The following is a 26,590-nucleotide window of genomic DNA, read 5'->3' as shown; positions in this document are numbered from 1 at the left end:
TTCTGCCCAGACACTGAGGTCCAGCGCCGAGGGCCTTCTGGCGGTTCCCTTGCTGTGAGAAGCCAAGTTACAGGGAACCAGGCAGAGGGCCTTCTCGGTGGTGGTGCCCACCCTGTGGAACTCCCTCCCACCAGATGTCAAAGAGAAAAACAACTACCAGACTTTTAGAAGACATCTGAAGGCAGCCCTGTTTACGGAAGCGTTTAATGTTTAACACAGTATTGTATTTTAATATTCTGTTGGAAGTCGCCCAGAGTAGCTGGGGAAACCCAGCCAGATGAGGACGGTATAAATAATAATTTATTATTATTATTACAATGTATTTTGTGCCTTTATCTTGTATTTTTATGGTGCGAACTACCCTGACACCTATGGACGAAGGGTGGGATACTACTGCTGCTGCTGCTACTACTACTACTATTACTAATACAGAACTGTAGCGTGGGAAGGGACCCCAAGGGTCATCTAGTCCAACCCGCTACAATGAGTCTTGGTTGACCACAAACTTGACATGAGCCAACAGTGTGACGCGGCAGCTAAAAAAGCCAATGCAATTCTGGGCCTCATCAATAGGAGTATAGCATCTAGATCAAGGGAAGTAATAGTGCCACTGTATTCTGCTCTGGTCAGACCACACCTGGAGTACTGTGTCCAGTTCTGGGCACCACAGTTCAAGAAGGACACTGACAAACTGGAACGTGTCCAGAGGAGGGCAACCAAAATGGTCAAAGGCCTGGAAACGATGCCTTATGAGGAACGGCTAAGGGAGCTGGGCATGTTTAGCCTGGAGAAGAGGAGGTTAAGGGGTGATATGATAGCCATGTTCAAATATATAAAAGGATGTCACATAGAGGAGGGAGAAAGGTTGTTTTCTGCTGCTCCAGAGAAGCGGACACGGAGCAATGGATCCAAACTACAAGAAAGAAGATTCCACCTAAAGATTAGGAAGAACTTCCTGACAGTAAGAGCTGTTTGACAGTGGAATTTGCTGCCAAGGAGTGTGGTGGAGTCTCCTACTTTGGAGGTCTTTAAGCAGAGGCTTGACAACCATATGTCAGGAGTGCTCTGGTGGTGTTTCCTGCTTGGCAGGGGGTTGGACTCGATGGCCCTTGGGGTCTCTTCCAACTCTATGATTCTATGATTCTATATTGCAGGAGTACCAGATCAGCATGAGCCAGGCAGGAACCCCTGAAATTGCTGGGGGGGGGATGCTGCTGGAAGGGAACTTTGCAAGAATCCTGGCTAAATTAATAATAATTCAAGTCTGAATTAACTCCTGCCTTCGCTGCCCTCCATCTCCATTGACCTCCCTTGGGAGGGGAGGCGGCACTTCCGCCCTTGGGAGAAGAGGGCGGAAGTGGCTTCAAGCGCAGCCAGGAAGTCCCGCCTCCCGGAAGCGGGCGGCCGCTCTGCCCCTGGGCGCTCGATGGCGCGCGGCCCCTCCCGCTTCCTGTTGTTCCCGGACTCTCTTCCGGGTTGGGGGTCCGGAGGTTTGGCCGGAGCTGCGCCCGGTGAGTGGAGGCGCCCCGGGGGGAGAGGGAAGAGGGCCGCCCGGGGAGGGGGCGAGGGAGGCCTTCCCTTAGCCGGGAGAGGTAGGATCCTGACCCTGCACCCGTGTCCTGCGCTTGCGGGTCGCCCTGCACGTCGGAATGCGCCCCAGGGAAACTCGCGGGCGAGGAGGAGGAGACCCAGTTCATTGCGGCGCCTGGATCTCTCCCAGGAATCTGCCTGCCCCAGAGTCAGGCCCTCCAGCTCAGGGCTGCCCACACGGGCTGGCAGCAGCCGGGGACTTAATAATAATAATAATAATAATAATAATAATAATAATAATAATAATAATAATAATTTATACCCTGCCCTCCCCAGCCAAGACTGGGCTCAGGGCGGTTAACACCAAGTATAAAAACAATTGATTAAAATACAACATTAAAATGCAGCCTCATTTCAGTAGAAACTCAAGTCAAAAACTTTTTTGGGGATGAAAACGTCAAGTCTTCAGGGGTTCAGGCCGCCCTGGTGCTGCAGCCGACGGTCCCAGGTGCCAAAGGGGATGCTCTGCCACTGGGCTGTCTGAATGTAAGATTGTGGAGCGTAGTGATTAATGGATATCCATGAACATGTACAGTAATGTGCGATATACATATATATTCTTAAGTCAGATAAATATGATATAATACTTAAATAATACTCGTATATAAGATTGTGCACGGATAGTTAATATGTATTATGTAAAATTTATAGTAGGTAGTATATATTATAATATTCATGCGGCCCCTCCAGGTGGCATAGCTGTCAACTTTTCCCTTTTCTTGCGAGGAATCCTATCCGGAATAAGGGAATTTCCCTTAAAAAAGGTGAAACATTGACAGCTATGCCAGGTGGCGCTCAGCCTTCTCCGTTTCTGTACTTGCAACAGCCCTGCGAGGGAGGCAAGGCGGGGACTGGCCCAGGGTGGCACCCAGTGAGCATCAGGATTCGAACCCTGGTCTCTGCCAGGACCTAGTTTGGCATCTGAACTTCTGCCACCACTGACTTCTCAGAGCCAGGGAACTGGAAGATTCATTCTCATGTTTTGCTTGTTTATCCAGTAATAACAACCCATGGTACCAAATAGTATGGGAAACAGCCTTATTAGAAAAACTAACTAATAACTGACACGGGGAGAAATGGAAGAAGAATTTCTACTACAGTGGTACCTCGGGTTACATACACATCAGGTTACATACGCTTCAGGTTACAGACTCCGCTAACCCAGAAATATTGCTTCAGGTTAAGAACTTTGCTTCAGGATAATCGTGCTCCTGCGGCGTGGCAGCAGCAGGAGGCCCCATTAGCTAAAGTGGTGCTTCAGGTGAAGAACAGTTTCATGTTAAGAACGGACCTCCAGAACGAATTAAGTTCTTAACCTGAGGTACCACTGTATTAACACCATTCTGTGTACAACCATTTGTGAAATAAGTAAAATAACCAAGCAAGTATCACCCCAGAATTGGCCCTACTAAACATCTTCCAAGACAATAATGCCCACTTACATCACAAAGAACTCATAACCCACCTACTCTCAGCAACCAGAAACATCATAACCAGACACTGGAGAGACCTGTCAGGAGTAAGCATGGACCAATGGTACTAAATAGTATGGGAAACAGCCCTACTAGAAAAAGTCACTAATAAACTGAAACTGACACTGGGACAAATAGAAGAAGACGCCTTTACCCGGTATGGCTCCCCTTTATCACATTCACAGCCCAACAAGACAATGACAAAAATCCACCAACAGCATACAAATCAATATGGCTAACCTGATCCAAAACACCCACTCACACACGAAAACAAAGACCACCACAGCCAACCACAAATGAATAACCACACCCTAGGCCAACCCCAACCTCTCTCACCACCAAAGGAACACAAATGAACAGCAGAGATCTGCACAAGCAACGCTGACACCAAACCTTACATATATTAAGTAAAATAGAAACATCGTAACCTGACCCAATGCAATTCTGGGCTGCATCAATAGGAGTATAGCATCTAGATCAAGGGAAGTAATAGTGCCACTGTATTCTGCTCTGGTCAGACCTCACCTGGAGTACTGTGTCCAGTTCTGGGCACCACAGTTCAAGAAGGACACTGACAAACTGGAACGTGTCCAGAGGAGGGCAACCAAAATGGTCCAAGGCCTGGAAACGATGCCTTATGAGGAACGGCTAAGGGAGCTGGGCATGCTTAGCCTGGAGAAGAGGAGGTTAAGGGGTGATATGATAGCCATGTTCAAATATATAAAAGGATGTCACATAGAGGAGGGAGAAAGGTTGTTTTCTGCTGCTCCTGTTAGGGTGAGTTGGCAACCCTACTTTAACAGCTGCGTGACTGGCAGAAAACTGGCAGGTATGGATTTCTTCCCATGACTGCGTTTCTTAGAAAATGGATCTTCAGAATATCTCTCCCTGTATCATTTCTGCCTGTCATGGGGGCTGTCAGTGGAGACTGATGTGGATTTCCTCCCTCTGCAGCTGAGGACAGACCTGCAGCAAGCTCTCTCACTTTTCTGGCTTCTGGGTTGTTGATGTAGGTGGCACAGAAAAATGTGTTAGAGATAGTGGTTTTCATATAGAATAAATAGGTAAAGGGACCCCTGACCATTATGTCCAGTTGTGACTGACTCTGGGGTTGTGGCGCTCATCTCGCTTTATTGGCCGAGGGAGCCGGCATACAGCTTCCGGGTCATGTGGCCAGCAGGACTAAGCCGCTTCTGGCAAACCAGAGCAGCGCACGGAAACACCGTTTACCTTCCCGCCAGAGGGGTACCTACTTATCTACTTGCACTTTGACATGCTTTTGAACTGCTAGGTTGGCAGGAGCAGGGACCGAGCAATGGGAGCTCACCCCGTCACGGGGATTCAAACCGCTGACCTTCTGATCGGCAAGCCCTAGGCTCTGTGGTTTAACCCACAGCACCACTCGCGTCCCTATAGAATAAATAAAAGTGCTTTAATGGTAACCCATGGCCCTTTTATTGAATTTTCACATGCTGTCTTCTCACTTGACTAGCTTCCGTCTTTTTACGGGAAGTTTGGTCTTTTCAGTGCTGAAGATCAAACACCAGCAGAAAGGGAAATTGCAAGGGTCAGTATCTCCTACTAGGTTAATTTTTATTTATTTATTGTGTTTAGGTTTATAAAGCGCTACTGAAGCTTGACGATGTCTGAAGATGAAGAAAAGCTTAACTTGCGTCGCCTTGAGCCAGCCATCCAGAAGTTCATTAAAGTTGCCATTCCAACAGATCTGGAGAGGTTAAGAAAGCATCAGATAAATATTGAGAAGGTTTACTGCTTTCCCCTGAATATTAAGTTGATATTGTATAATTTTACTGACATTAGCGCAACTTCAGCAAAGCGGAGATGCTTTGATTGGAACTAAAGTTGGGCAAGTGTGTTTGGCTCTGTGCACGACAATTTCCGCACCCCTCCTCAAAAAAACCCCTGCACCTTCAATGGTTGTTAAGAGTCCATTCCTTTTCTTTAAATTGGGGCCTTCCTATTATTTAAAATGAGGTAGCCAAGGCAACCTGGGGGTTCTCCCATTTGCTGCAGAACAGCTGAATCGCTGGTCATTATTTGGGGATGTTGGGAGGGCGGAGGTCTGCCTCCATTGGCCAATATTTTGTTTGATCTTAAATGCATGCTCTGGGTACCCATTCAAGAGTCCTGCTATAAACAGAGAAAAGAGGCTGTCTAAAGGTTTGGATTGAGAGTTGCCTTTCAGTCTGTGCATCTGCTGAGATGATGATGATGATAATAATAATAATAATTTTTATTTTTATTTATACCCCGCCCTCCCCAGCCAAGACCGGGCTCAGGGCGGCTAACACCAAGTACAGTGGTACCCCGCAAGACGAATGCCTCGCAAGACGGAAAACCCGCAAGACGAAAGGGTTTTCTGTTTTGGAGGCGCTTCGCAAGACGAATTTCCCTATGGGCTTGCATCGCAAGACGAAAGCCCATAGGGAAATGCTGGCGGTCGGGAGCAAAGACTTTCGCCCACAGCCGGCCTTCAGCAGAGGACCTCTTCTGAAGGCCGGCGGGGGGCAAAAGTCTTTGCTCCCCCCCGCCTGCCTTCCCCCCCCCCGCCTGCCCCGGGCGATCTTAAAATGCTGGCGGGCGGGAGCGAAGCGTTCGCTGCCGACCCCCAGCATTTTAAAATCTCCAAGGGACAGCAGAGAAGTCTCTGTCCCGGGGAGATTTTAAAATGCTGGGGGTCGGGAGCAAAGCGTTAGCTGCCGACCCCCAGCATTTTAAAATCTCCCCCTGTCCCGGGGAGATTTTAAAATGCTGGGGGTCGGGAGCGAAGCGTTAGCTGCCGACCCCCAGCATTTTAAAATCTCCCCGTGTCCCGGGGAGATTTTAAAATGCTGGGGGTCGGGAGCGAAGCGTTAGCTGCCGACCCCCAGCATTTTAAAATCTCCCCGTGTCCCGGGAAGGTTTTAAAATGCTGGGGGTCGGGAGCGAAGCGCTGCCGACCCCCAGCATTTTAAAATCTCCCCGTGTCCCGGGGAGGTTTTAAAATGCTGGGGGTCGGGAGCGAAGCGCTGCCGAACCCCAGCATTTTAAAATCTCCCCGTGTCCCGGGAAGGTTTTAAAATGCTGGGGGTCGGCAGCCCGACCCCCAGCATTTTAAAATCTTCCCGGGACACGGGGAGATTTTAAAATGCTGTTCCGAAGGGGGGGCGGGGACACCTGCCCCAGCCGCCCCACTTCGGAAAGCTGTTCCGAAGTGGGGAGGGGGGGCGGGGACACCTGCCCCAGCCGCCCCACTTCGGAAAGCTGTTCCGAAGTGGGGCGGGGGGGGGGCGGGGACACCTGCCCCAGCCGCCCCACTTCGGAAAGCTGTTCCGAAGTGGGGAGGGGGGGTGGGGACACCTGCCCCCGCCGCCCCACTTCGGAAAGCTGTTCCGAAGTGGGGAGGGGGGGTGGGGACACCTGCCCCAGCCGCCCCACTTCGGAAAGCTGTTCCGAAGTGGGGCGGGGGGCGGGAACACCTTCTGAAGGCGGGCAGGGGGCGAAAGTCTTTGTCCCCCCTGCCTGCCTTCCCAGGGGCTTTTAAATCGCCCCGGACAGCGGAGAAGTCCTCCGCTGTCCCAGGGTTTTTTAAAATGCTGGGGGTGGGAAGAAAAGCCCTTGTCCCCCCCCCCAGCCTTCAGAAGAGGTCCGGGGGCAGACTGTCCCCGGACCTGGTCCGAAGGCGGTTTCCCTAGGAACGCATTAATTGATTTTCAATGCATTCCTATGGGAAACCGTGCATCGCAAGACGAAAAAACCGCAAGACAAAGAGACTTGCGGAACGAATTAATTTCGTCTTGCGAGGCACCACTGTATAAAACAATTGATTCAAATACAACTTAAAAACAAGATTAAAGTACAACATTAAAATGCAGCCTCATTTCAATAGAAACTCAAATCAAAAACTTTTTGGGGATGGAAACGTCAAGTCTTCAACGTCAAATGAGGGGACAAATTGGTTGCAATGATTTTCAAATGCAACTGGGATCAAAATTACCCCCCCCCTAATAAATAAATATTGCTTTCCATGAACTCTGCAGGTAGTTATGACCTCACTTGGCTGAGTTGCAAGTGTGATTCTAAGTGGAAAATATTTATAAACATCAGATTTATAAAGAGGGCTTGCAAGCCAGTGGGGGCTTCCATTTGCCCTGGCACAATAAGGAAATGAGTAATTTGTCGATTATGAGGGGTTTTTTTTGCCCTCAATGCTCTTTTCTCGCAAGAAAGGGAAAGAGGAGGCTCTGGGCTAAGTATCTGTAGACATGAAAACTGTAAAAACCATAAAAAGGCAAATGGCATTTTGCAAGGTTTCTTTGAGCCCTGATACTGTAGCCTGAAAATGCGTACTCCGAGGCCTGGCTGGGGCGGGGGGAATTCACAAACAGTTTTTAGGGCTTTCTGGGGTAACCCTAACTGTACCCCTTCAATACTTTATGTGTTTCCACCTCCCAGCTCTCGTCAGTATCTCTCTCCTCATTCTCCATCTTCTGCAGAGGGGTTAAGAATGCCTACATAGCAGGGGAATCTTCCCCTGAAAATGCTCATCTATTTCTCATCTAGCTCATCTACCGGCAGCTAGACTGGTGACTGGGGGCGGCTGCCGAGACCACATAACACCGGTCCTGAGAGATCTGCATTGGCTCCCAGTACGTTTCCGAGCACAATTCAGAGTGTTGGTGCTGATCTTGAAAGCCCTAAACGGCCTCGGTCCAGTATATCTGAAGGAGTGTCTCCACCCACATTGTTCTGCCTGGACACTGAGGTCCAGCTCTGAGGGCCTTCTGGCAGTTCCCTCACTGCAAGAAGCCAAGTTACAGGGAACCAGGCAGAGGGCCTTCTCAGTAGTGGCACCCGCCCTGCGGAATGCCCTCCCACCAGATATCAGAGAGATAAACAACTACCTGACATATAGAAGACATTTGAAGGCAGCCCTGTTCAGGGAAGTTTTTAATGTGTGAAATTTAATGTATTTTTAATTTTTGTTGGAAGCCGCCCAGAGTGGCTGGGGAAACCCAGCCAGATGGGCAGGGTACAAATAATAAATTATTATATTATTATTATTTTTCATCAGATTGTGGATGGGGACTCAAAGCACCAGATGATGGTTCAAACCTTGTCACAATTGAAGAGTCCCTGGAACAAGGAGTTGTGAATGTCTTGCATAATGGCTTTTGTGACATTTCTCAGCGTTGTTGGGTAACACTGGGCTCTCTTTGTTGATGGAGGCTTAAGCTGGAATTAGAGAGCAAAGTTTGCTGCAATTGAGAGAGTGAGTCTGTCCCTTGGAATGATGTGTGCATATAGCTTATCTTACTGGTTCGTGCCAGCAGGCACTGGGATAGCCTGGACCCCAAACCCCACCATTTCCTCTGCCTTAAGACAGCACAGGGAATGGGAAATGGCGATTCTTTTTGTCCTTCCTTTCTCTGTAGACCCATAAAAACACGATTTTTCTCTCTCTCTCTTTCCTTGCCTTTAGTATCAGAGATGCAGACTGTGGGACAGGTTACATGAAGAGCACATCAATGCTGGCCGTACGGTTCAAGTAAGTAGTTAGAAAAGTGCATTCCAGTGTTTGTTGTGAATGTTGCTGGTTTTCCCCAGAAAATAGCAGAAGCAAAAATGCAAAGGTCTCCCCTTTCTCCTCATAGGGCACTGTAGCTAACCTAAAGCCTATCCAAGCTTTCCTCCTCCTTCCACTATCCAACCTGTGTTGAATCTTACATTTGTCTGCTCCTCGGGGCAGGGACCTTTCCCCTTGCCTGCAACAGTCCTATAACAACACACAACAGAGCTGCGCCCTTCACTCAATTATGATACTACAACTGCAAATGGCTTCATTGTCAGCAACTGAAAATACGATGAGATGTGAAATAAGCAAGCCATTTTGGACTCTAATGTCAAGCATAAATACCTTAGCGTTCTTAACTTGCATGTGCAATTGCTTTAATAGTTTTTAATAGGTGTGGCTGTTTTATACATGTTTTTGTTGTCAATTGCTTTGGCTGGCAATGCCTCAAGGGAAGCGATTCATAAATGAAATAAATAATAATATTTATATCCTGTTTGTTCTAAACCAAAGAATGCACTCAAAATACAGAAAGGGAGGAGATGACAGTATAGGTGGCCATACCTGGGATATTAGCCCAAGATGTAGTCTCACAGAAAATAAAAGGCATTCTCTACGCAGCCTTTAAAAGGTAAAGGGACCCCTGACCATTAGGTCCAGTCGTGACCGACTCTGGGGTTGTGGCGCCCATCTCACTTTACTGGCCGAGGGAGCCGGCGTACAGCTTCTGGGTCGTGTGGCCAGCATGACTAAGTCGCTTCTGGAGAACCAGAGCAGCGCACGGAAATGCTGTTTACCTTCCCGCTGGAGTGGTACCTATTTATCTACTTGCACTTTGACGTGCTTTTGAACTGCTAGGTTGGCAGGAGCAGGGACCGAGCAATGGGAGCTCACCCGTCGCGGGGATTCGAACCGCCGACCTTCCGATCGGCAAGTCCTAGGCTCTGTGGTTTAACCTACAGCACCACCCGCGTTCTCCCAGATCTGTTTGGGAATTGCCTGTGACCAGTACTTCAGCACTAGCACAGTTATCCCAGCAAAGGCCCAGGAGAGATTCAGAGGCTTATATCAGGTCCAAGAACTGAGGCTTTCTGGGCCGGAATGGAGCTGCTGTCCCTGGAATTTGCACCTGATACCTAAACTATTCTGTGAGGTATGAAGAGAGCGCTATTCAATGGGTTGTGTGTAACCAAATCCCCTGATGGCAACTGTTAGAGGTCATTCAAATCAGAGAGTAACACTGGTCAACAACAAGTTTGTTGTCTGCGTTTTTTCAGTTGATTTAGGACGAATCTGATGCGCTGAATCCAAAAATCACATTGGTTTTGCTCAATCAGGTCAAGTTTTTGAGCTATGGCCACATGTCTTTTTTTACGTTTTTGTTCACATGTACGTTTGTGTGGAGCATTTTAGAAGAAGTTGGTGGGGGTAAAATGCCATGTTGAATAATTGTTTTGATTGGAAATGATTATTTTAATGACAAGAAGTATTCAGGTCCGATAGTTCTGGGTGATTATGTCGAAAAGGGATCAGTTGTTGAAGGACATGAAGAAGAAGAAGTGGTTCTTGAAGATGATGCTCCACATCCATTTTCCCAAAAGGAGTTGAATGATCCAGTTCGCGACCTCAGCTTGTCAAAGGACTCTGCCGAACTGTTGGCATCCAGATTGAAGGGAAAAAACCTCCTCTCTGACAGTGCTCGCATCAGCTTCTTCCGCAACAGGCATCAAGAGTACCTCCGTTTTTTCTCGGAAGAGAAGGACTTGGTGTACTGTGCAGATATTGCGCAGCTTCTGCTCAAGCTTGGAGTGCCACAGTACGGACCCAAAGATTGGAGACTGTTCATTGACAGCAGCAAGCGATCACTGAAATGTGTTCTGCTACACAACGGCAACCAGTTTGCCTCTATACCCCTGGCTCACTCGACTACACTGAAGGAGAACTATGAAGCGGTGAAGTATGTGCTGGAGAAAATTGGTTATGATCAGCATAAGTGATTTATTTCTGTTGACCTGAAGATGGTGAACTTTTTGTTGGGACAACAGTCTGGCTTCACCAAGTACCCATGTTTTCTGTGCATGTGGGATAGTAGGGACCGTGCTCAGCATTACACGAAGAAGGACTGGCCTGTGCGGGAGGAATTGGTGCCATGCAAAAGAAGGAACGTCATCAACGACCCTCTGGTGGACAGAGACAGAATACTCTTCCCACCGCTGCACATCAAGCTCGGCTTAATGAAGCAGTTCACCAAGGCTCTGGACAAAGATGGTGACTGCTTCACTTACTTGTGCCAGGCTTTTCCAGGATTGACCATGGAGAAGTTGAAAGCTGGCAACTTTGATGGTCCTCAGATCCGTCAGCTCATCAGAGATCCAGAGTTTGGAAACTCAATGAACGAAGTGGAACTGGAAGCGTGGAAGGCATTTGTTCTGGTAGTGAAGAACTTTCTTGGCAACAATAAGGCCAGAAACTACGCAGAACTTGTCAACAACATGCTGACTGCTTTTAGAAACCTGGGCTGCAACATGAGTGTCAAGATGCACTACTTATTTTCACATATGGACCGGTTTCCTGAGAACCTGGGTTCAATGAGTGACGAGCAGGGGGAGAGATTCCATCAGGACATGAAAGAGATGGAGACCAGGTATCAGGGTCGCTGGGACGCAGTCATGATGTCTGACTACCATTGGACTCTGAAGAGAGACCTCCCTGCCGCTGAGCATTCCAGGAGTTCCAAGAAACGGAAGTTCAACCCCTGAAGTTTGAAAAATGGTGAAGCAACATGCAATTTACGTGTACTTACCTTTATCAATGCCCACCATTCAGTATACACTAATCGATGTTTCTATCAGGTAATCAATATATGTTGTTGGAAAAATATTTTTTTCTCTTAAAAACATATTTAGGATGATATTTGTTGACAAAAATCAGCTGATAATGCCACAAAAATGTAATCAATTTTGTCACAAGATCTGTGTTTTTTTTTCAAATCAACACAGCACAAAAACCTGACCTGATGGAGAGAAACGGATGCCGTTTCCTGATTCAGCAGTGCAAAAATACCCTAAATCAGTTGTAGAAATCTAGACAACATTCAAAAAGTAAAAAATTGTTGCTCAGTGTAATTAAAGAGTGGGAGGGAGTGAAGGAATATATGAAAAAATAGGGTTCCGGGACTGGAATATTAATAGATAACATGTAAAACGTGCAGGGGTAAGCAAGGAAATAATAAAAGAATCAGCTGAACAATGATTAAATTATAACAACACAACAAGACGGAAGAAGAAGAAGAAAAAAGAGATCACACATGGGTGAAGGGGAACGGGGGGTATAGGGGAATTTGAAATATTATTTATAATATAAAAGCTTTAATATAAAATTTCTAACTGTGTTGTATTTGTATACAGCAAAGAGAAGTTTAGAGTAATTAGGTATATTTTAATTTAATTAATTATGTAATAGGTTTATGTTAGAAAATTAATTATGGATGTTGAATTTGATGTTTGTCATTTTTCTTTTTTCGGTTTTGGAAATAAAAAATTCAAAAAACAAAAAACAAACAAAACAAATCCCCCTTCTTGATTTTTTTAAAAATGATATTTATTAAGTTTTCAAAGGAAAAAAATTACATACATAAAAAAATTAGAAGAAAAAACAAAAAGAAAAATAAAAGAAAAAAGTACAAAATAGAGAAAAAAGATAAAAAACATTTAAAAAGAAAACACATCAATCTTTCCATGTCATATATTCATATCCTTGCTTCCCTGACCTCCTCACACCTCCCTTTTTTGTATTCCAATTCAATTAGTTAATTCAGCAATTTCTTTCCCTCTTTGTTTTTATCTTAATCCTTTAACTTAATATAATATAACTTTGAGTTCTCACCTGTTAATAATCCATTTTTCATACACCTAAAACATTGCTGCTTAAACCACTTAACTTCATTCTGACATCATTCTAACATTCATTAATTTTGCAATATTTCTGTAAATAGTCTTTGAATTTCTTCCAATCTTTTTCCACCGACTCTTCTCCCTGGTCTCGGATTCTGCCAGTCATTTCCGCCAGTTCCATGTAGTCTATTAGTTGCATCTGCCATTCTTCCAAGGTGGGTAGATCTTGCGTCTTCCAATACTTTGCAATAAGTATTCTTGCTGCTGTTGTTGCATACATAAAGAAAGTTCTGTCCTTCTTTGGCACCATTTGGCCGACCATGCCCAGGAGAAAGGCCTCTGGTTTCTTCAGAAAGGTATATTTAAATACCCTTTTCAGTTCATTATAAATCATCTCCCAGAAAGCCTTAATCCTTGGGCACGTCCACCAAAGGTGAAAGAATGTACCTTCAGTTTCTTTACATTTCCAACATTTATTATCGGGCAAATGATAGATTTTTGCAAGCTTGACTGGTGTCATGTACCACCTGTATATCATTTTCATAATATTCTCTCTTAAGGCATTACATGCCGTAAACTTCATACCTGTGGTCCATAACTGTTCCCAGTCAGCCATCATTATGTTGTGTCCTACATCTTGTGCCCATTTAACCATAGCAGATTTCCCCATTTCATCCTGTGTATTCCATTTCAACAGCAAGTTATACATCTTTGATAAATCCCCCTTTTTGAATTGTCATTTGCAGCAGCTGCGAGCAAATATCCGAGAGATGGAGAAGCTCTGCTTACGGGTCCGGAAGGAAGACCTCCACGCTTTGGAGAGGATGATTAACCCGGTGAAAGACCAGGCGTCGGTGGCCATAAAGGAATTTCTGCAGCTCCACTTGGAGTCTGCAGAAGAACTGAAGAGGCAGTTTAAGGAGAAAGAGGCGTTGCTCCAGTCTCCTTTAACCAGATCAACCACCGTAGCAGGGGGTATGAGTGCACCGTGTTCCTTTTTCAAACAAGTATGTTTTTATCGCCAAGAAATCTGTATGATCTTTCTGGACCAGAGTTGAGATGTCATTTAACTGTTAAATGACCCATCTGTGACATGCAAAATGTTGAAAGCTACGGGAATGTTTAAGCCAAAGTCGCACACGTTGAAGGCGCTGGACGTGTTCCTAGTTTCTGCTGCTGAAATCAAAGAGCAAAAAAAGCAGCCAGCTTGCAACTACAGTGGTACCTCGGGTTAAGAACTTAATTCGTTCTCATCCTGCAGCAAAGTTCTTAACCCGAGGTACTATTTCTTTTCTTTAATTTTTTTTGAAAAGTTTTTATTGTTAAAATAATTCAGCATTAATACACACATATTGCGAATATACAAACATACATTTCATACAATCCTTAAAAATGTTCAAACATACCTACACTCAATCCCACAGATAATTCCTTTTCCCATCACCATCCACCACCCCTCACCCCACCTTTGTGTTAGACTTCCAATCTACTCAATTGCAATTTCTTTCCACTTCTATTACTTTCTTTCACACATCTTTAACCTAATTTCATGCTTCTTTTTCTATTACACATTGTTATCCATCTTATTTGGTATTCCAGTATTTAAAATGGAACTTCTTTATTCTAATAGGAGTTCTGATTTTTCAATATGGTTTTGCAAGTATCCTTTAAACACCGTCCAACCCCTGTCTATCTTCTCTTTTGAGATCCTTCCAATTTCTCCCATTGTTTTGGATATATTGTAGTACTCCAATAATTTGGCAAGCCACTCTGTTTTTGTCGGTATAATACCACTTTTCCAATTTTTCACAATCAATAGTCTTGTGGCTACTGTTGCGTATAAATATAATGTCTTGTCTTCTTCCTTTAGTCTTCCTGGTACTATTCCCAATAGAAAACCTTCTGGTGTTTTCCTAAATGAATATCTGAACATTTTTTCGTTTCGTTATATATTGTTTCCCAAAATTGTTTGATGTTTAAACAATTCCACCATATATGTATCATAGTACCTTTTCCAGTGTTGCATCGCAACACCGAGGTGCTATTTCTGGGTTAGCGGAGTCTGTAACCTGAAGCATCTGTAACCTGAGGTACCACTGTACTCCAATATGAAAACCAGGGGGAAATGTTTCAATCTGCTGTTTCAGCAGCAAAATGCATTGGGCGGGACAGAGAAAGCTGCCCTATACTGAGCCAGTCGGTTGGTCTGTCTATCTCAGTAGAGTCTACACTGGCCGGCAGCAGTTCTCCAGGGTTTCAGACAGAACATTCACATCCTACCTGAAGACGCAGAGGGGAGAACTTGGGATCTTCTGCCTGCCAAGGAGATGCTCTGCCACTGAGCTGTGACCCTTCCCTCGTTGCCCCCCCACCACACCTACACATAGTGCCATTGCTTTTACTTCCTTAAAATCCCCCCTCCCCCACCAGGGCCCACCTTTTCTGGGTAGCCTTTAAATACACACCATCATCATCATAACTTGGCTTCTCGCAGTGAGGGAACCGCCAGAAGGCCCTCGGCGCTGGACCTCAGTGTCCGGGCAGAACAACAGAGGTGGAGATGCTCCTTCAGGTATACTGGACCAAGGCCATTTAGGGCTTTTAAGGTCAGACCCAACACTTTGAATTGTGCTCGGAAATGTCCTCGGAGCCAATGTAGGTCTTTCAGGAACGGTGTTACATGGTCTCGGCGGCTGCCCCCAGTCACCAGTCTAGCTGCCGCATTCTGGATTAGTTGTAGTTTCCAGGTCACCTTCAAAGGTAGCCCCACGTAGAGCGCATTGCAGTAGTCCAAGTGAGAGATAACCAGAGCATGCACCACTCTGGCAAGACAGTCCGTGGGTAGGGAGGTCTCTGCTTAAGAACTTCTAAGGAATGAGTGTCCACTCCCTTTTATCCGACGGCAGTTAAATCGAATTGGGGCAGAGGGCTGGGAGCTCTTTAGTTCTTGATAGGTTAACCCTCTGGGACTTTATGATCTTTCCACTCAGAAACGTTTTACGATGCCAGCAACGAAGGACTCTCTCAGAGTTACATCCAGACCTTCTCCCCTCTCCCCGAAATCCCCCAGGATCAAAACGCGGCGGAATCGTGGGAAATGCTTGAAGAGGTAGGCTGGGCTTCTACTCTGAGGGTCCCTTGGACAAATCTAGAGGAGCAGAAGAATAACAGTACATTTTTTTGGATCTCATTGTAGGACTTGATTGAGCTCAGCAACCTGGTGACGGACTTCTCTCTGCTTGTTAACGTAAGTATGGCAAGATTAGGATCTTGACGTTCCTCCTGCTTTCAGAAGAAAGGGTGTGAAAAGAAGAAGTTAGCTGCGCAATTCTTATGTCTCTGGAGTAAGAAGAGGAATATGCAGAGAGTTTAGTCTCTGCGGCTAACAGATTGAGGTTGAATCCTGGGGACAGGAGGTGGGTGGGTGTGGAGGACTCCCTGGTCCTGGATGGGTCAACTGTGCCCCTGAAGGACCAGGTGCGCAGCCTGGGAGTCATTTTGGACTCACAGCTGTCCATGGAGGCGCAGGTCAATTCTGTGTCCAGGGCAGCTGTCTACCAGCTCCATCTGGTACGCAGGCTGAGACCCTCCCTGCCCACAGACTGTCTCGCCAGAGTGGTGCATGCTCTAGTTATCTCACGCTTGCACTACTGCAATGTGCTCTATGTGGGGCTACCTTTGAAGGTGACCCGGAAACTACAATTAATCCAGAATGCGGCAGCTAGACTGGTGACTGGGAGCGGCCGCTGACACCACATAACACCTACATTGGCTCCCAGTACCTTTCTGAGCACAATTCAAAGTGTTGGGGCTGACCTTGAAAGCCCTAAACAGCCTCGGTTCTGTATACCTGAAGGAGGTCTCCACCCCCATCGTTCTGCCTGGACACTGACGTCCAGCTCTGAGGGCCTTCTGGCGGTTCCCTCGCTGCGAGAAGCCAAGCTACAGAGAACCAGGCAGAGGGCCTTCTCGGTAGTGGCACCCGCCCTGTGGAACGCCCCCCCCCACCAGATGTCAAAGAGAACAACAACTACCAGACTTTTAGAAGACATCTGAAGGCAGCCCTGTTTAGGGAAGCTTTTAATGTTTAATAGGTTATTGTATTTTAGTGTTTTGTTGGAAGCTGCCCAGAGTGGCTGGGGAAACCCAGCCAAATGGGCGAGGTATAAATATATTATTATTATTATTATTATTATTATTATTATTATTATTATGGCTTTCTGCAGGGGCCAGGTGTACGAGGGACCACCTTGTGGAGAGGTTCCTTATTATGCACCTGAACTTAGCACGATTGACCTCCCCACGCCTTGGCTGATGCCTAGGTTATTCAGTCCTGTTTTCGGTATAAATTGGCACTAATAATAATAATAATAATAATAATAATAATAATTTATTAATTATACCCCGCACATCTGGCTGGCTTTCCCCAGCGACTCTGGGTGGCTTCCAACAGAATATTAAAATACAATAGTCTATTAAACATTAAAAGCTTCCTTAAACAGGGCTGCCTTCAGATGTCTTCTAAAAGTCTGGTAGTTGTTCTTCTCTTTGACATCTGATGGGAGGGTGTTCCACAGGGCGGGTGCCACTACCGAGAAGGCCCTCTGCCTGGTTCCTTGTAACTTGGCTTCTCGCAGCACCTACATGCCAACTTGTCCCTCCCTTGACATCACAGGACCTTGTGTGCCAAATGGTGGTGTGGCTTGGTGGGCCGAATTTGGCCCCTGGGATGGAGGTTCCCCACCTCTCCTTTATATATTTTTTTTATTGGGTTTTATGAACAAGAATAAGGGACGCAGGTGGTGCTGTGGGTTAAACCACAGAGCCTAGGGCTTGCCGATCAGAAGGTCGGCGGTTCAAATCCCCGCGACGGGGTGAGCTCCCGTTGCTCGGTCCCTGCTCCTGCCAACCTAGCAGTTCGAAAGCAAGTGCAAGTAGATAAATAGGTACCATTCCGGTGGGAAGGTAAATGGCATTTCCATGAGCTGCTCTGGTTCACCAGAAGCAGCTCAGTCATGCTGGCCACATGACCCGGAAGCTGTACGCCGGCTCCCTCGGCCAATAAAGCGAGTTGAGCATCGCAACCCCAGAGTCAGCCACAACTGGACCTAATGGTCAGGGGCCCCTTTACCTATAAACAAGAATAATCTTATACAAACCAGCATACCAAGTTTTCTCATGTCTTTTGTGTATTGCAAAAAGAGCATAATAAACGTGGGAAAATATCTACGATGTATGTTTCATTATTAGCGGTCAGTGTAGAAGTTCTTGATTCATTAATTGGTTTAAGCAATTAGGAAGAGGAAGCGGGAAAAGGGGGAGGGGGAACAGTGAGTAGGGTCGGGTGGTTATGTTTCTATTATTCTACTTAGGGGGGGGGTTGTGTCAGTGTTAATTGTATGGCCCACCCCCTCCTTTCAAGGTTAATACCAGCAGTTTGAATTGGGCCCCCAAATGCACCAGTAGCCAGTGCAGAATTGCGCTCCGCGTTCCAATTTTCTGGCCCACGACCACCTGGGGGGGGGGGGAATTGTCATCGTGTCACTCCTTGGTGTGTGGAGTGCCCCAGGGTGCGATAATCTCCCCGATGCTTTTCAACATCTTTATGCGCCCCCTCGCCCAGCTTGTCCTGAGTTTTGGGTTGGGCTGCCATCAGTATGCCGATGACACCCAACTCTATCTGTTGATGGATGGCCATCCTGACTCAGCCCCAGACACACTGACCAGATGTTTGGGAGCTGTGGCTGGATGGTTACGTGGGAGCCGGTTGAAGTTAAATTCTTTGAAGACAGAGGTCCTTTGGCTGGGTCGGGACGATATGGGATTGGGGGGGCAACTCCCATCTCTTGCGGGGGCGCAATTAGTGCCAGCACCGTCCGTTAAGAGTTTGGGTGTAATCTTTGACACCTCCCTTTCCATGGAGGCGCAGAATGCAGCTACAACAAAGGCGGCATTTTTCCATCTCCGCCAAGCTAAGCAGTTGGCTCCTTACCTCTCTCCCCCTGACCTAGCCACTGTGATCCATGCAACGGTCACCTCCAGACTGGATTATTGTAACTCGCTCTACGTGGGGCTGCCCTTGAGAGTGACCCAGAAACTCCAGCGGGTGCAGAATGCCGCGGCGAGACTCCTTACGGGGTCTTCGCTGCGAGATCACATTCACCCGGTGCTATACCAGCTGCACTGGCTCCCGGTGGAGTACAGGATCAGGTTTAAGGTGCTGGTTTTAACCTTCAAAGCCCTATACGGCCTAGGACCCTCGTACCTACGGGACCGCCTCTCCTGGTATGTCCCACAGAGGAACTTACGATCTTCAAACAAAAACATCTTGGAGGTCCCAGGCCACAGGGAGGTTAGGCTGGCCTCAACCAAAGCCAGGGCTTTTTCGGCGGTGGCTCCGATCTGGTGGAACACTCTGCCACAAGAGACTAGGGCCCTGCGGGACTTGACATCTTTCCGCAGGGCCTGCAAGACAGAGCTGTTACACCAGGCCTTTGGCCAAGGCACAGTCTGACCCCCTCCTTTGGCAATCCTCACAGAACTTCTAGCCCAATGGTTGCCATTCATTTGATTGGAATTAATTTTATAATGAAATGATTTTAGAATGTTTTATCGTTTTACTGTTGTTAGCCACTCTGAGCCCGGCTTCGGCTGGGGAGGGCGGGATATAAATAAAATTTATTATTATTATTATTATTATTATTATTATTATTATTATTATTATCATCAGGCAGCTGCATTTCGCACCAGTTGACATTTCTGCATGGTCTTCAACGGCAGCCTTGTGGAGAAAGTCCATTATTGTGGTTCAGATTTGAATGGAAAGGGATGGAAATATGCTTCAGCCAGAAAAGGCTATTTTTAGTTTTCGGAAGGCTCCGCGCTTGGTACTTTGAAGTGGGGTGTGTGCTTTTGTTCTGCCGTTTCTCTTGAAAACCCTTTTGTGTCTTCTAGGCTCAGCAGGAGAAGATTGACAGGATTGAAGATAACGTCAACACGGCCGCCGTGAATGTCGAAGAGGGGACCAGGAATCTGTCCAGGGTAGGGCTGTCTCCATCCGTCTCCTGGCAAACCAGTGGCACTCTGCTTTCCATCAATACTCCATTGAATCAAAACATCATAGAATCTTAGAATTGGAAGGGACCCCGAGGGTCATCTAGTCCAACCCCCGGCAGTGCAGGAATCTCAGCTAAAGAATCCCTGGCAGGTGGACCTCCAACCTCTGCTTAAAAAGCTCCAAGGAAGGAGAGTCTGCTGCCTCCGGGTGGGAGCTGACTCCACTGTGGAGCAGCTCTTACTGTCAGAAAGTTAAACTTAAAACCATGGAGAGACCTGGTCTGAACAGAGACATTGGATTCTTATCTCATTATACATGACTAAGCCATTTCTCACCTTCTCACCCCTTGCCTTTTCCTGTAAGACCTATTACAGTCGTTAAGAGTCGTCAACAGGCTCATCTCAGCTATCTGCCAATCTCCCATTCCCACCACCCTTCTGAGTAATACCCCTCCCCACCTTCTCACTATATAGAAGGATCTGGCAACTTCTGTTTCAGTGTATCTGAAGAAGTGTGCATGCACACGAAAGCTCATACCAAGAACTAACTTAGTTGGTCTTTAAGGTGCTACTGGAAGGAATTTTTTTATTTTGACTATGGCAGACCAACACGGCTACCTATCTGTGTCAGAAAGTTCTTCCTGATGTTGAGTTGGAATCTCTTTTCTTGTCACCTGAATCCATTGGTTCAGCTTCTGCCTCTGAAACAGCAGAGAACACCATTTTTCATGTGACACGCCGCCCTCATAAGCTACAATGGCAACTCAGCCTGGAGCCATAGGAAAACCATAGGAAAGGCTGAAGTTCAGTGCCTCCTCCTAAGGTAGTCTTTGGCGATCCCTCGTAGCTGAGGAAGATTGTCTTCCATAAACACGGTTTTAACAATGAGCCCATAAGTGACTGTGGAGGCCAATTCTGGATCCACACCTCCTTCCACAGTGGGGACATTGGTTTATTTGGTTCTATGTTTTCAAGAGAATTCATCAAGTGTGCATTTTCTGCGACTTTCAGAGATTTAGAAGATTTCTGTTTAATAATAATAATAATAATAATAATAATAATAATAATAATAATAATAATAATTTATTTATTTATTTATTTATTTATTTATTTATTTATTTATACCCCGCCCTCCCCAGCCAAGACCGGGCTCAGGGCGGCTAACAATAATAAAAACAAGTTGATTAAAATGCAACTTAAAAACAAAATTAAAATACAACATTAAAACATTAAAGTACATTAAAACTCCAACACATATGGATGGAAGACTTTCTACAAGTGTTACTAAGTGGGAATTTCTCTTTTGACTAAAGGATTTTGATTGGATCATCATTTTTAAAAAAAAATTAATTATCCAATAAGTTAGGAAGAAGCATAGGGGAGAGCTGGTTTATTTTGTCTGTTTGTTCTGTTTATTTGCTTTTGCAGAGAGTGCATATTTCATATATTTCATATTGTTTTACGTTTTGTATAGATTACAGTGGTACCTTGGGTTTCAGATGCTTCAGGTTACAGATGCTTCAGGTTACAGACTCCGCTAACCCAGAAATAGTACCTCGGGTTAAGAACTTTGCTTCAGGATGAGAACAGAAATTGTGCTCCGGAGAAGCGGCGGCAGCAGGAGGCCCCATTAGCTAAAGTGGTACCTCAGGTTAAGAACAGTTTTGGGTTAAGAACGGACCTCTGGAACGAATTAAGTATTTAACCCAAGGTACCACTGTATAAAAATAGTTTATATTGACATTGAATTGTTGTACTTGGTCATCGTGTCGCCTTTGGATATTACTGACAATCTCCGGGTAGCAGGAACAACCAATCCCACGTCCCACCCCCCGATTAACTACCGCTGTATAAGACGACCGCCCCCTTTTTTGGCAAAATTTTCGAAGAAAAAACCCTTCTCTTATACGTGGAAAGAGACGCGGGTGGCACTGTGGGTTAAACCACAGAGCCTAGGACTTCCCGATCAGAAGGTTGGCGGTTCGAATCCCCGCAACGGGGTGAGCTCCCGTTGCTCGGTCCCTGCTCCTGCCAACTTAGCAGTTCGAAAGCACCTCAAAGTGCAAGTAGATAAATAGGTACCGCTCCGGCGGGAAGGTAAACGGCGTTTCTGTGTGCTGCTCTGGTTCGCCAGAAGCGGCTTAGTCCTGCTGGCCACATGGCCCGGAAGCTGTGCGCTGGCTCCCTCGACCAGTAAAGCGAGATGAGCGCCGCAACCCCAGAGTCGGCCACGACTGGACCTTACGGTCAGGGGTCCCTTTACCTTTATGTGCGGAAAAGTACGGTACTTTCTCGCAACGCCAGCTCACTCCTTTCTCTTGTCTTCCTTCTTCTCCAGGCTGCCAAATTCAAGCTGGCCGCCCTGCCTGTCGCCGGCGCCCTCATTGGCGGAGTCGTTGGCGGTCCTATCGGGCTCCTGGCCGGGTTCAAAGTGGCCGGCATTGCTGCCGCGCTGGGCGGCGGAGTTTTGGGCTTCACGGGTGGGAAACTGATCCAGAGGAAGAAGCAAAGGATGATCGAAGGCCTCTCGGCTCCATCCTCCTGCAGCTGCCCAGATCTCCCCAGACCAAGCGACCGAGAATGTAGCTGAAGGGGGGCTCCTCTGCTGAGCCGTCCGCCTCCGCTTTGGATCCCCCTTGCGCCCGACGGACCTGAAGAGCAGATCCAGCCCTGGCAGCCTTTGGAAAGGGTAACCCCCAGTCCCTCTCTCCGGCCGGGGCAGAGAAGGCTTGCCCTTCCATTTTGAAAAGTGGGGAAGCCAGAGGCAGGTCAGAAGGCGTGTGCCAAAGGAGCAGCTTTCTCGTCCGAGAATTAAGGGGGCGTTCGCAAGACACCTTTTCCTGGAGAAACAGACAAGGGAGATTTTAAGTCGTAAATTTTACAGTGCCTGGTCCATCTTCCCTGCAAGCGTATAAATAAATATCTCCTTCAGGGTTCTTTGTGGTGGAATCTTTAGCCTACTTTGAAGATCAAAGCCTGGACTCTTTTCATACACCTGTTTGGCTCAGGTGAAGTAACTGACCCTCTCCTTTGCCCAAGTGCTGCATTCTTGGGATTATTATTTTTTTAAGGTGCAGACTTTCCCAAAACTTAACCTTTCAGGCTTTAGGACAGAAGTCCTGCTCTTTCTCTCCTTTTTTAAAGTGTTGCTTTTAGGAAAATCGGAACTGTGCTTTGCGAACGAATCTTCACAGTGTTTCAGGTTCTCTTCGGAAGTATCCGCTATCGACCACCAAGTGTTGGAGGACTCTGTGGTGGCCAAATTTCTGGATATATTGGACGGGACACTGATCTCCCATAATCCCTTTTCCCCATTGCCACATTGGCCGAATTCTGATGGGAGGGAATCAAAGTTGAGCCAAAGATAATGTCATACTGTGCCATTGCTCTCCTGACAGTTGGGATTTTTTTTGCTGGGTGTTGAGTTTTCTGAATACGAAACCTTTTTCTTTTTAAGTGCTCCAGCGTTTACTTATAAAGTTTGATACATGCTTAAAAGGAGTTCCATTTTTCTCCGGCACAAAAGAAGTCTTCAGCGTCTGAAGATGGTGTCTCCGCACCTTGATCCTACCCAGGGCTGGGTGGCAGGTTTGGTCTCCTTGAAATTGTGTGATTGTCTCTCATCAGGGTTTGTGTCTTACCTGAAGGCCAAGACCTGTGGCTTCTTCGTTCCTCTGACGGTGGACTCGGGACTTCAACATTGTTGTCTGGCCTGTACAGAACAGTATACAGAAGATTAGGATTCTGGTGTCAGTGGGTCGCCCTGTTGTGTGGGTCACAAGCACCACCCTCCACCTGAAAACCACTATTAAATATTTTGAACTGGCCCACCTAAACCCAAAGATGGTAGCGAGGTTGTGGGGAACGTCCATTATACGCCATTTGTTAAGCGGAGCAGCAAATTGTTTTCCTGGGTGATTGAATTAAAGCGGGAGTTCTTAATGACAGGGGAAATAAAAAACATTTTAAAAATTGTAGTTACTTGTGTCTTTTACGAAAGCAAAAGAAATCGCCACTCGACCGTTTGATCCGTGGAGTTGCCACTGTCTCAGGTCCCACGTAATAGCCGCTCTGCATTTATCAAATCTTTGAAACTCCCTGCCTCTTGACGCAAGACAGGCGCCTTCACTGTATTCTTTTTGACAACTGCCAATAACTTTTTTTTAGGTGAGCCTAACGGAGAGTTGATTCGAGTTTTAATCTGTTATTGTCGCTGTTTTGATTTCTGGAGCCTTTAATTATTGTTAATTCTTCCCAATAATTTCATGGTTTTCTGTGTTTTGTAAACCGCTTTGAGGGTTTTAAAAAAACAATCCACCATTGTATAAATTTTAATGAAATAAGTATATCTATATATCTATATATCTATAAAGAATGGAGGGATTTGTTCCCTTGCGCTTAAATGTAAAGGTAAAGGGACCGCTGACCATTAGGTCCAGTCGTGGACGACTTGGGTTGCGGCGATCATCTCACTTTATTGCCCGAGGGAGCCGGCGTACAGCTTCCAGGTCATGTGGCCAGCATGACTAAGCCGCTTCTGGCAAACCAGAGCAGCGCACGGAAACACCGTTTACCTTCCCGTCGGAGTGGTACCTATTGATCTACTTGTGCTGGTGTGCTTTTGAACTGCTAGGTTGGCAGAAGCAGGGACCGAGCAATGGGAGCTCACCCCATCACGGGGATTCGAACTGCCGACCTTCTGATCGGCAAGTCCTAGGCTCTGTGGTTTAACCCACAGCGCCACCCACGTCCCTTCCCTTGTGCTTAGGTGCTGCAAATTCAGGGTTGTTAAGGAGGTTGGTTCTGTCCCCAATGGCACCTCTGGGAAAGAGACTCTGGAGAGCTGCTGCTGCTGCCAGTCCGTGTAGACAGTATGGAGCTAGATGGACCAGCAGCCTGACTCAGCGTTTGTGACTTTCTGGTTTAGAGAAAAGGTGAGTCGGGGGCAACACAATAGGAGTTTATAAAACTCTTCATGGAGAAAGTGAACAGGATAGTTTTCCTCCCTCTCCTGTAGCACTCGAACTCGTGTCCATCCAACGAATGTTGGAAGATTCTGGACCAATGAAAGAAAGCTGGGATTCCTTGCATCGCAGGGGGTTGGGATAGATGTCCCCTGGGGGTCCCTTCTGTGGTTCTAGGAGGGAGTGCAAACTATGTCAGCCTATCCCAAGGGAAAAGGAATAGGAATAAGAATGAGAAACCTGCTGCAAGAGGATCATAATTCTCTCCTCCTGAGACCTTTGGGAATTCACAAGTCTCTCAGTTCTCCCAGAAGGCCAAGAGGGGGCGGCAGTGCACTGCCTAATGTCACAACAAAAGAGTCTCGTGGAGTCTTCAAAACTAAACTTTATTGGGGCATCAGTGTTCATGAACTAGAGTCCAATTTGCCCAAGTCTATGCATGGTTATGGGGACGCGGGTGGCGCTGTGGGTTAAACCACAGAGCCTAGGGCTTGCTGATCGGAAGGTTGGCTGTTCAAATGAGCTCCTGTTACTCAGTCCCCACTCCTACCCACCTAGCAGTTCGAAAGCACGTCAAAGTGCATGTAGATAAATAGGTACTGCTCCGGCGGGAAGGTAAACGGCGTTTCCGTGCTCTTCTGGTTCGCCAGAAGCGGCTTAGTCCTGCTGGCCACATGACCCGTCGCAGGGATTTGAACCGCTGACCTTCTGATCGACAAGTCCTAGGCTCTGTGTCCCTTCAGGGAGTCCTTACACTGCGTTTAAAACCAAAATTGCATTTGGATAGAAACTCTTTCTCAGGCGGCTAGTCCTAGTCTTTATAACCCTGTGCCTTCTTCCAGAAGGCAGAAGCTGAAAGAGATCATTTCCGGGGTGCGCACTATCCTGCGCTCTTTTCTCAGGAGCAAGCCCCAGTAAATTTACCGGAACTTTGCTCTCTCTCTCTCTGAAGGTCTTGCGACGGCAAAACAGGCTCACCTCCACAAACAGCCGCTGGAGGGCAGCCCAGACCCGTGTTTGGCAGTCGCTTCTGAGCGCTGCAGCAGAGGCAGGGTTAAACCTTCTCGACTGCACTTCCAATATGTGCTTGGTCATCAGTTTCTGAACAGCTACTGGGTGTGTGTGTGTGTGTGTGTGTGCAGGAAGCAATTGGGCTTCTCTTGCCTTGCAGCTGTGTGAACTGCGTGCATGCATGCGCAGGTGTGGGGATGTGGGTCTGTGGCTCCTGAGCTGCTTCGAGGGGAGAATCTGTGGCGGCGCAGCTTCTCCCATCATCGCCAGGCAGCGGCCGGGACAAAATGCCTCGGGCGAAACTCCTCACCAAATTGCACAGGAGCCCTGTGCCCCGTGGAAGCTGGCAACCCTGCTGGAAAGATGAGTTGCTGATTTTGGCGGCAAGGTGGCAGCGGAGAGTTATTTAAGCTGTTTTAAGCCCCATTGAACTTTAAAGGGATTTCAGGAGCGCAACTGTGTGTGTGTGTGTGTGTGGGATTATTGCCGCTCCCTGGTGGGTTTTGAAAGTGTGCCTGAGTCTCTGCAAAAAGTGGCGCTGAGTGGCATATATTTCTGTGTGGAGAGAGAGACATGCTTAGATACAGATAAGAGCATCAGAACACACCTGCGCCAGTTCTGGGTGGGGTCTGTAATACATGGGTACCTTTTCGTATTACAATAAATTCCGATAGGAATAAAACCTTCAGCTGCCCATCACAGCCTACAGCCTATTGCCAGCTTAAAAGCAGACCCGTTCCCTTCTCAGCGTCTCAAGTGACCCGATCCCACCTCGGTTTTTTAATGAAAGAAATCTCTATTAAAAGCTGCAATCCTATGCATAACTTACTTGAGGGTAAGATGAACACAGTGGCACTTACTCCCAAGTAAACCTGCATACAAGTGAGTGCACCTGAGACTTAAAACACCCTTTTGATCTGAGAAATTGCAGACCGTCTGATATTTTAGTGGACCAAAATTGCCAGTGAGTTCTGCAGACGTTACATGGTTTTAAAACAGTGACATATGCTTCAGGTTACAGACTCCGCTAAC

General features: G+C 46.8%; 2 protein-coding genes across 2 annotated transcripts in view; one reads left to right on the top strand and one right to left on the bottom strand.

The window, feature by feature from the left end:
* LOC308592899 (tigger transposable element-derived protein 1-like) overlaps positions 1 to 10,799 on the bottom strand; it is a 57,790-nt gene extending 46,991 nt beyond the window's left edge. Inside the window, exon 1 of the mRNA XM_081204935.1 lies at positions 10,371 to 10,799. The gene's annotated coding sequence lies outside the window, so the exon portion shown is untranslated. The remainder of the gene's footprint in view (positions 1 to 10,370) is intronic.
* Positions 1,390 to 23,560, top strand: STX17 (syntaxin 17). The gene is made up of 8 exons (XM_081205085.1): positions 1,390 to 1,511; positions 4,677 to 4,827; positions 8,545 to 8,610; positions 13,274 to 13,502; positions 15,518 to 15,636; positions 15,724 to 15,774; positions 19,482 to 19,568; positions 21,922 to 23,560. Exons 2-8 carry the CDS (start codon positions 4,705 to 4,707, stop codon positions 22,171 to 22,173), a joined length of 927 nt encoding a protein of 308 aa, XP_081061211.1. The 5' UTR covers positions 1,390 to 1,511; positions 4,677 to 4,704; the 3' UTR covers positions 22,174 to 23,560.
* Positions 23,561 to 26,590: the final 3,030 nt, after the last annotated feature.

The sequence above is a fragment of the Podarcis bocagei genome (assembly GCF_964188305.1).
Source record: "Podarcis bocagei genome assembly, chromosome: 8".
Classification (NCBI taxonomy): Eukaryota; Metazoa; Chordata; class Lepidosauria; order Squamata; family Lacertidae; genus Podarcis; species Podarcis bocagei.
Note: the sequence above shows the minus strand (reverse complement) of the source record. Positions and strands in the feature narration are given on the sequence as shown.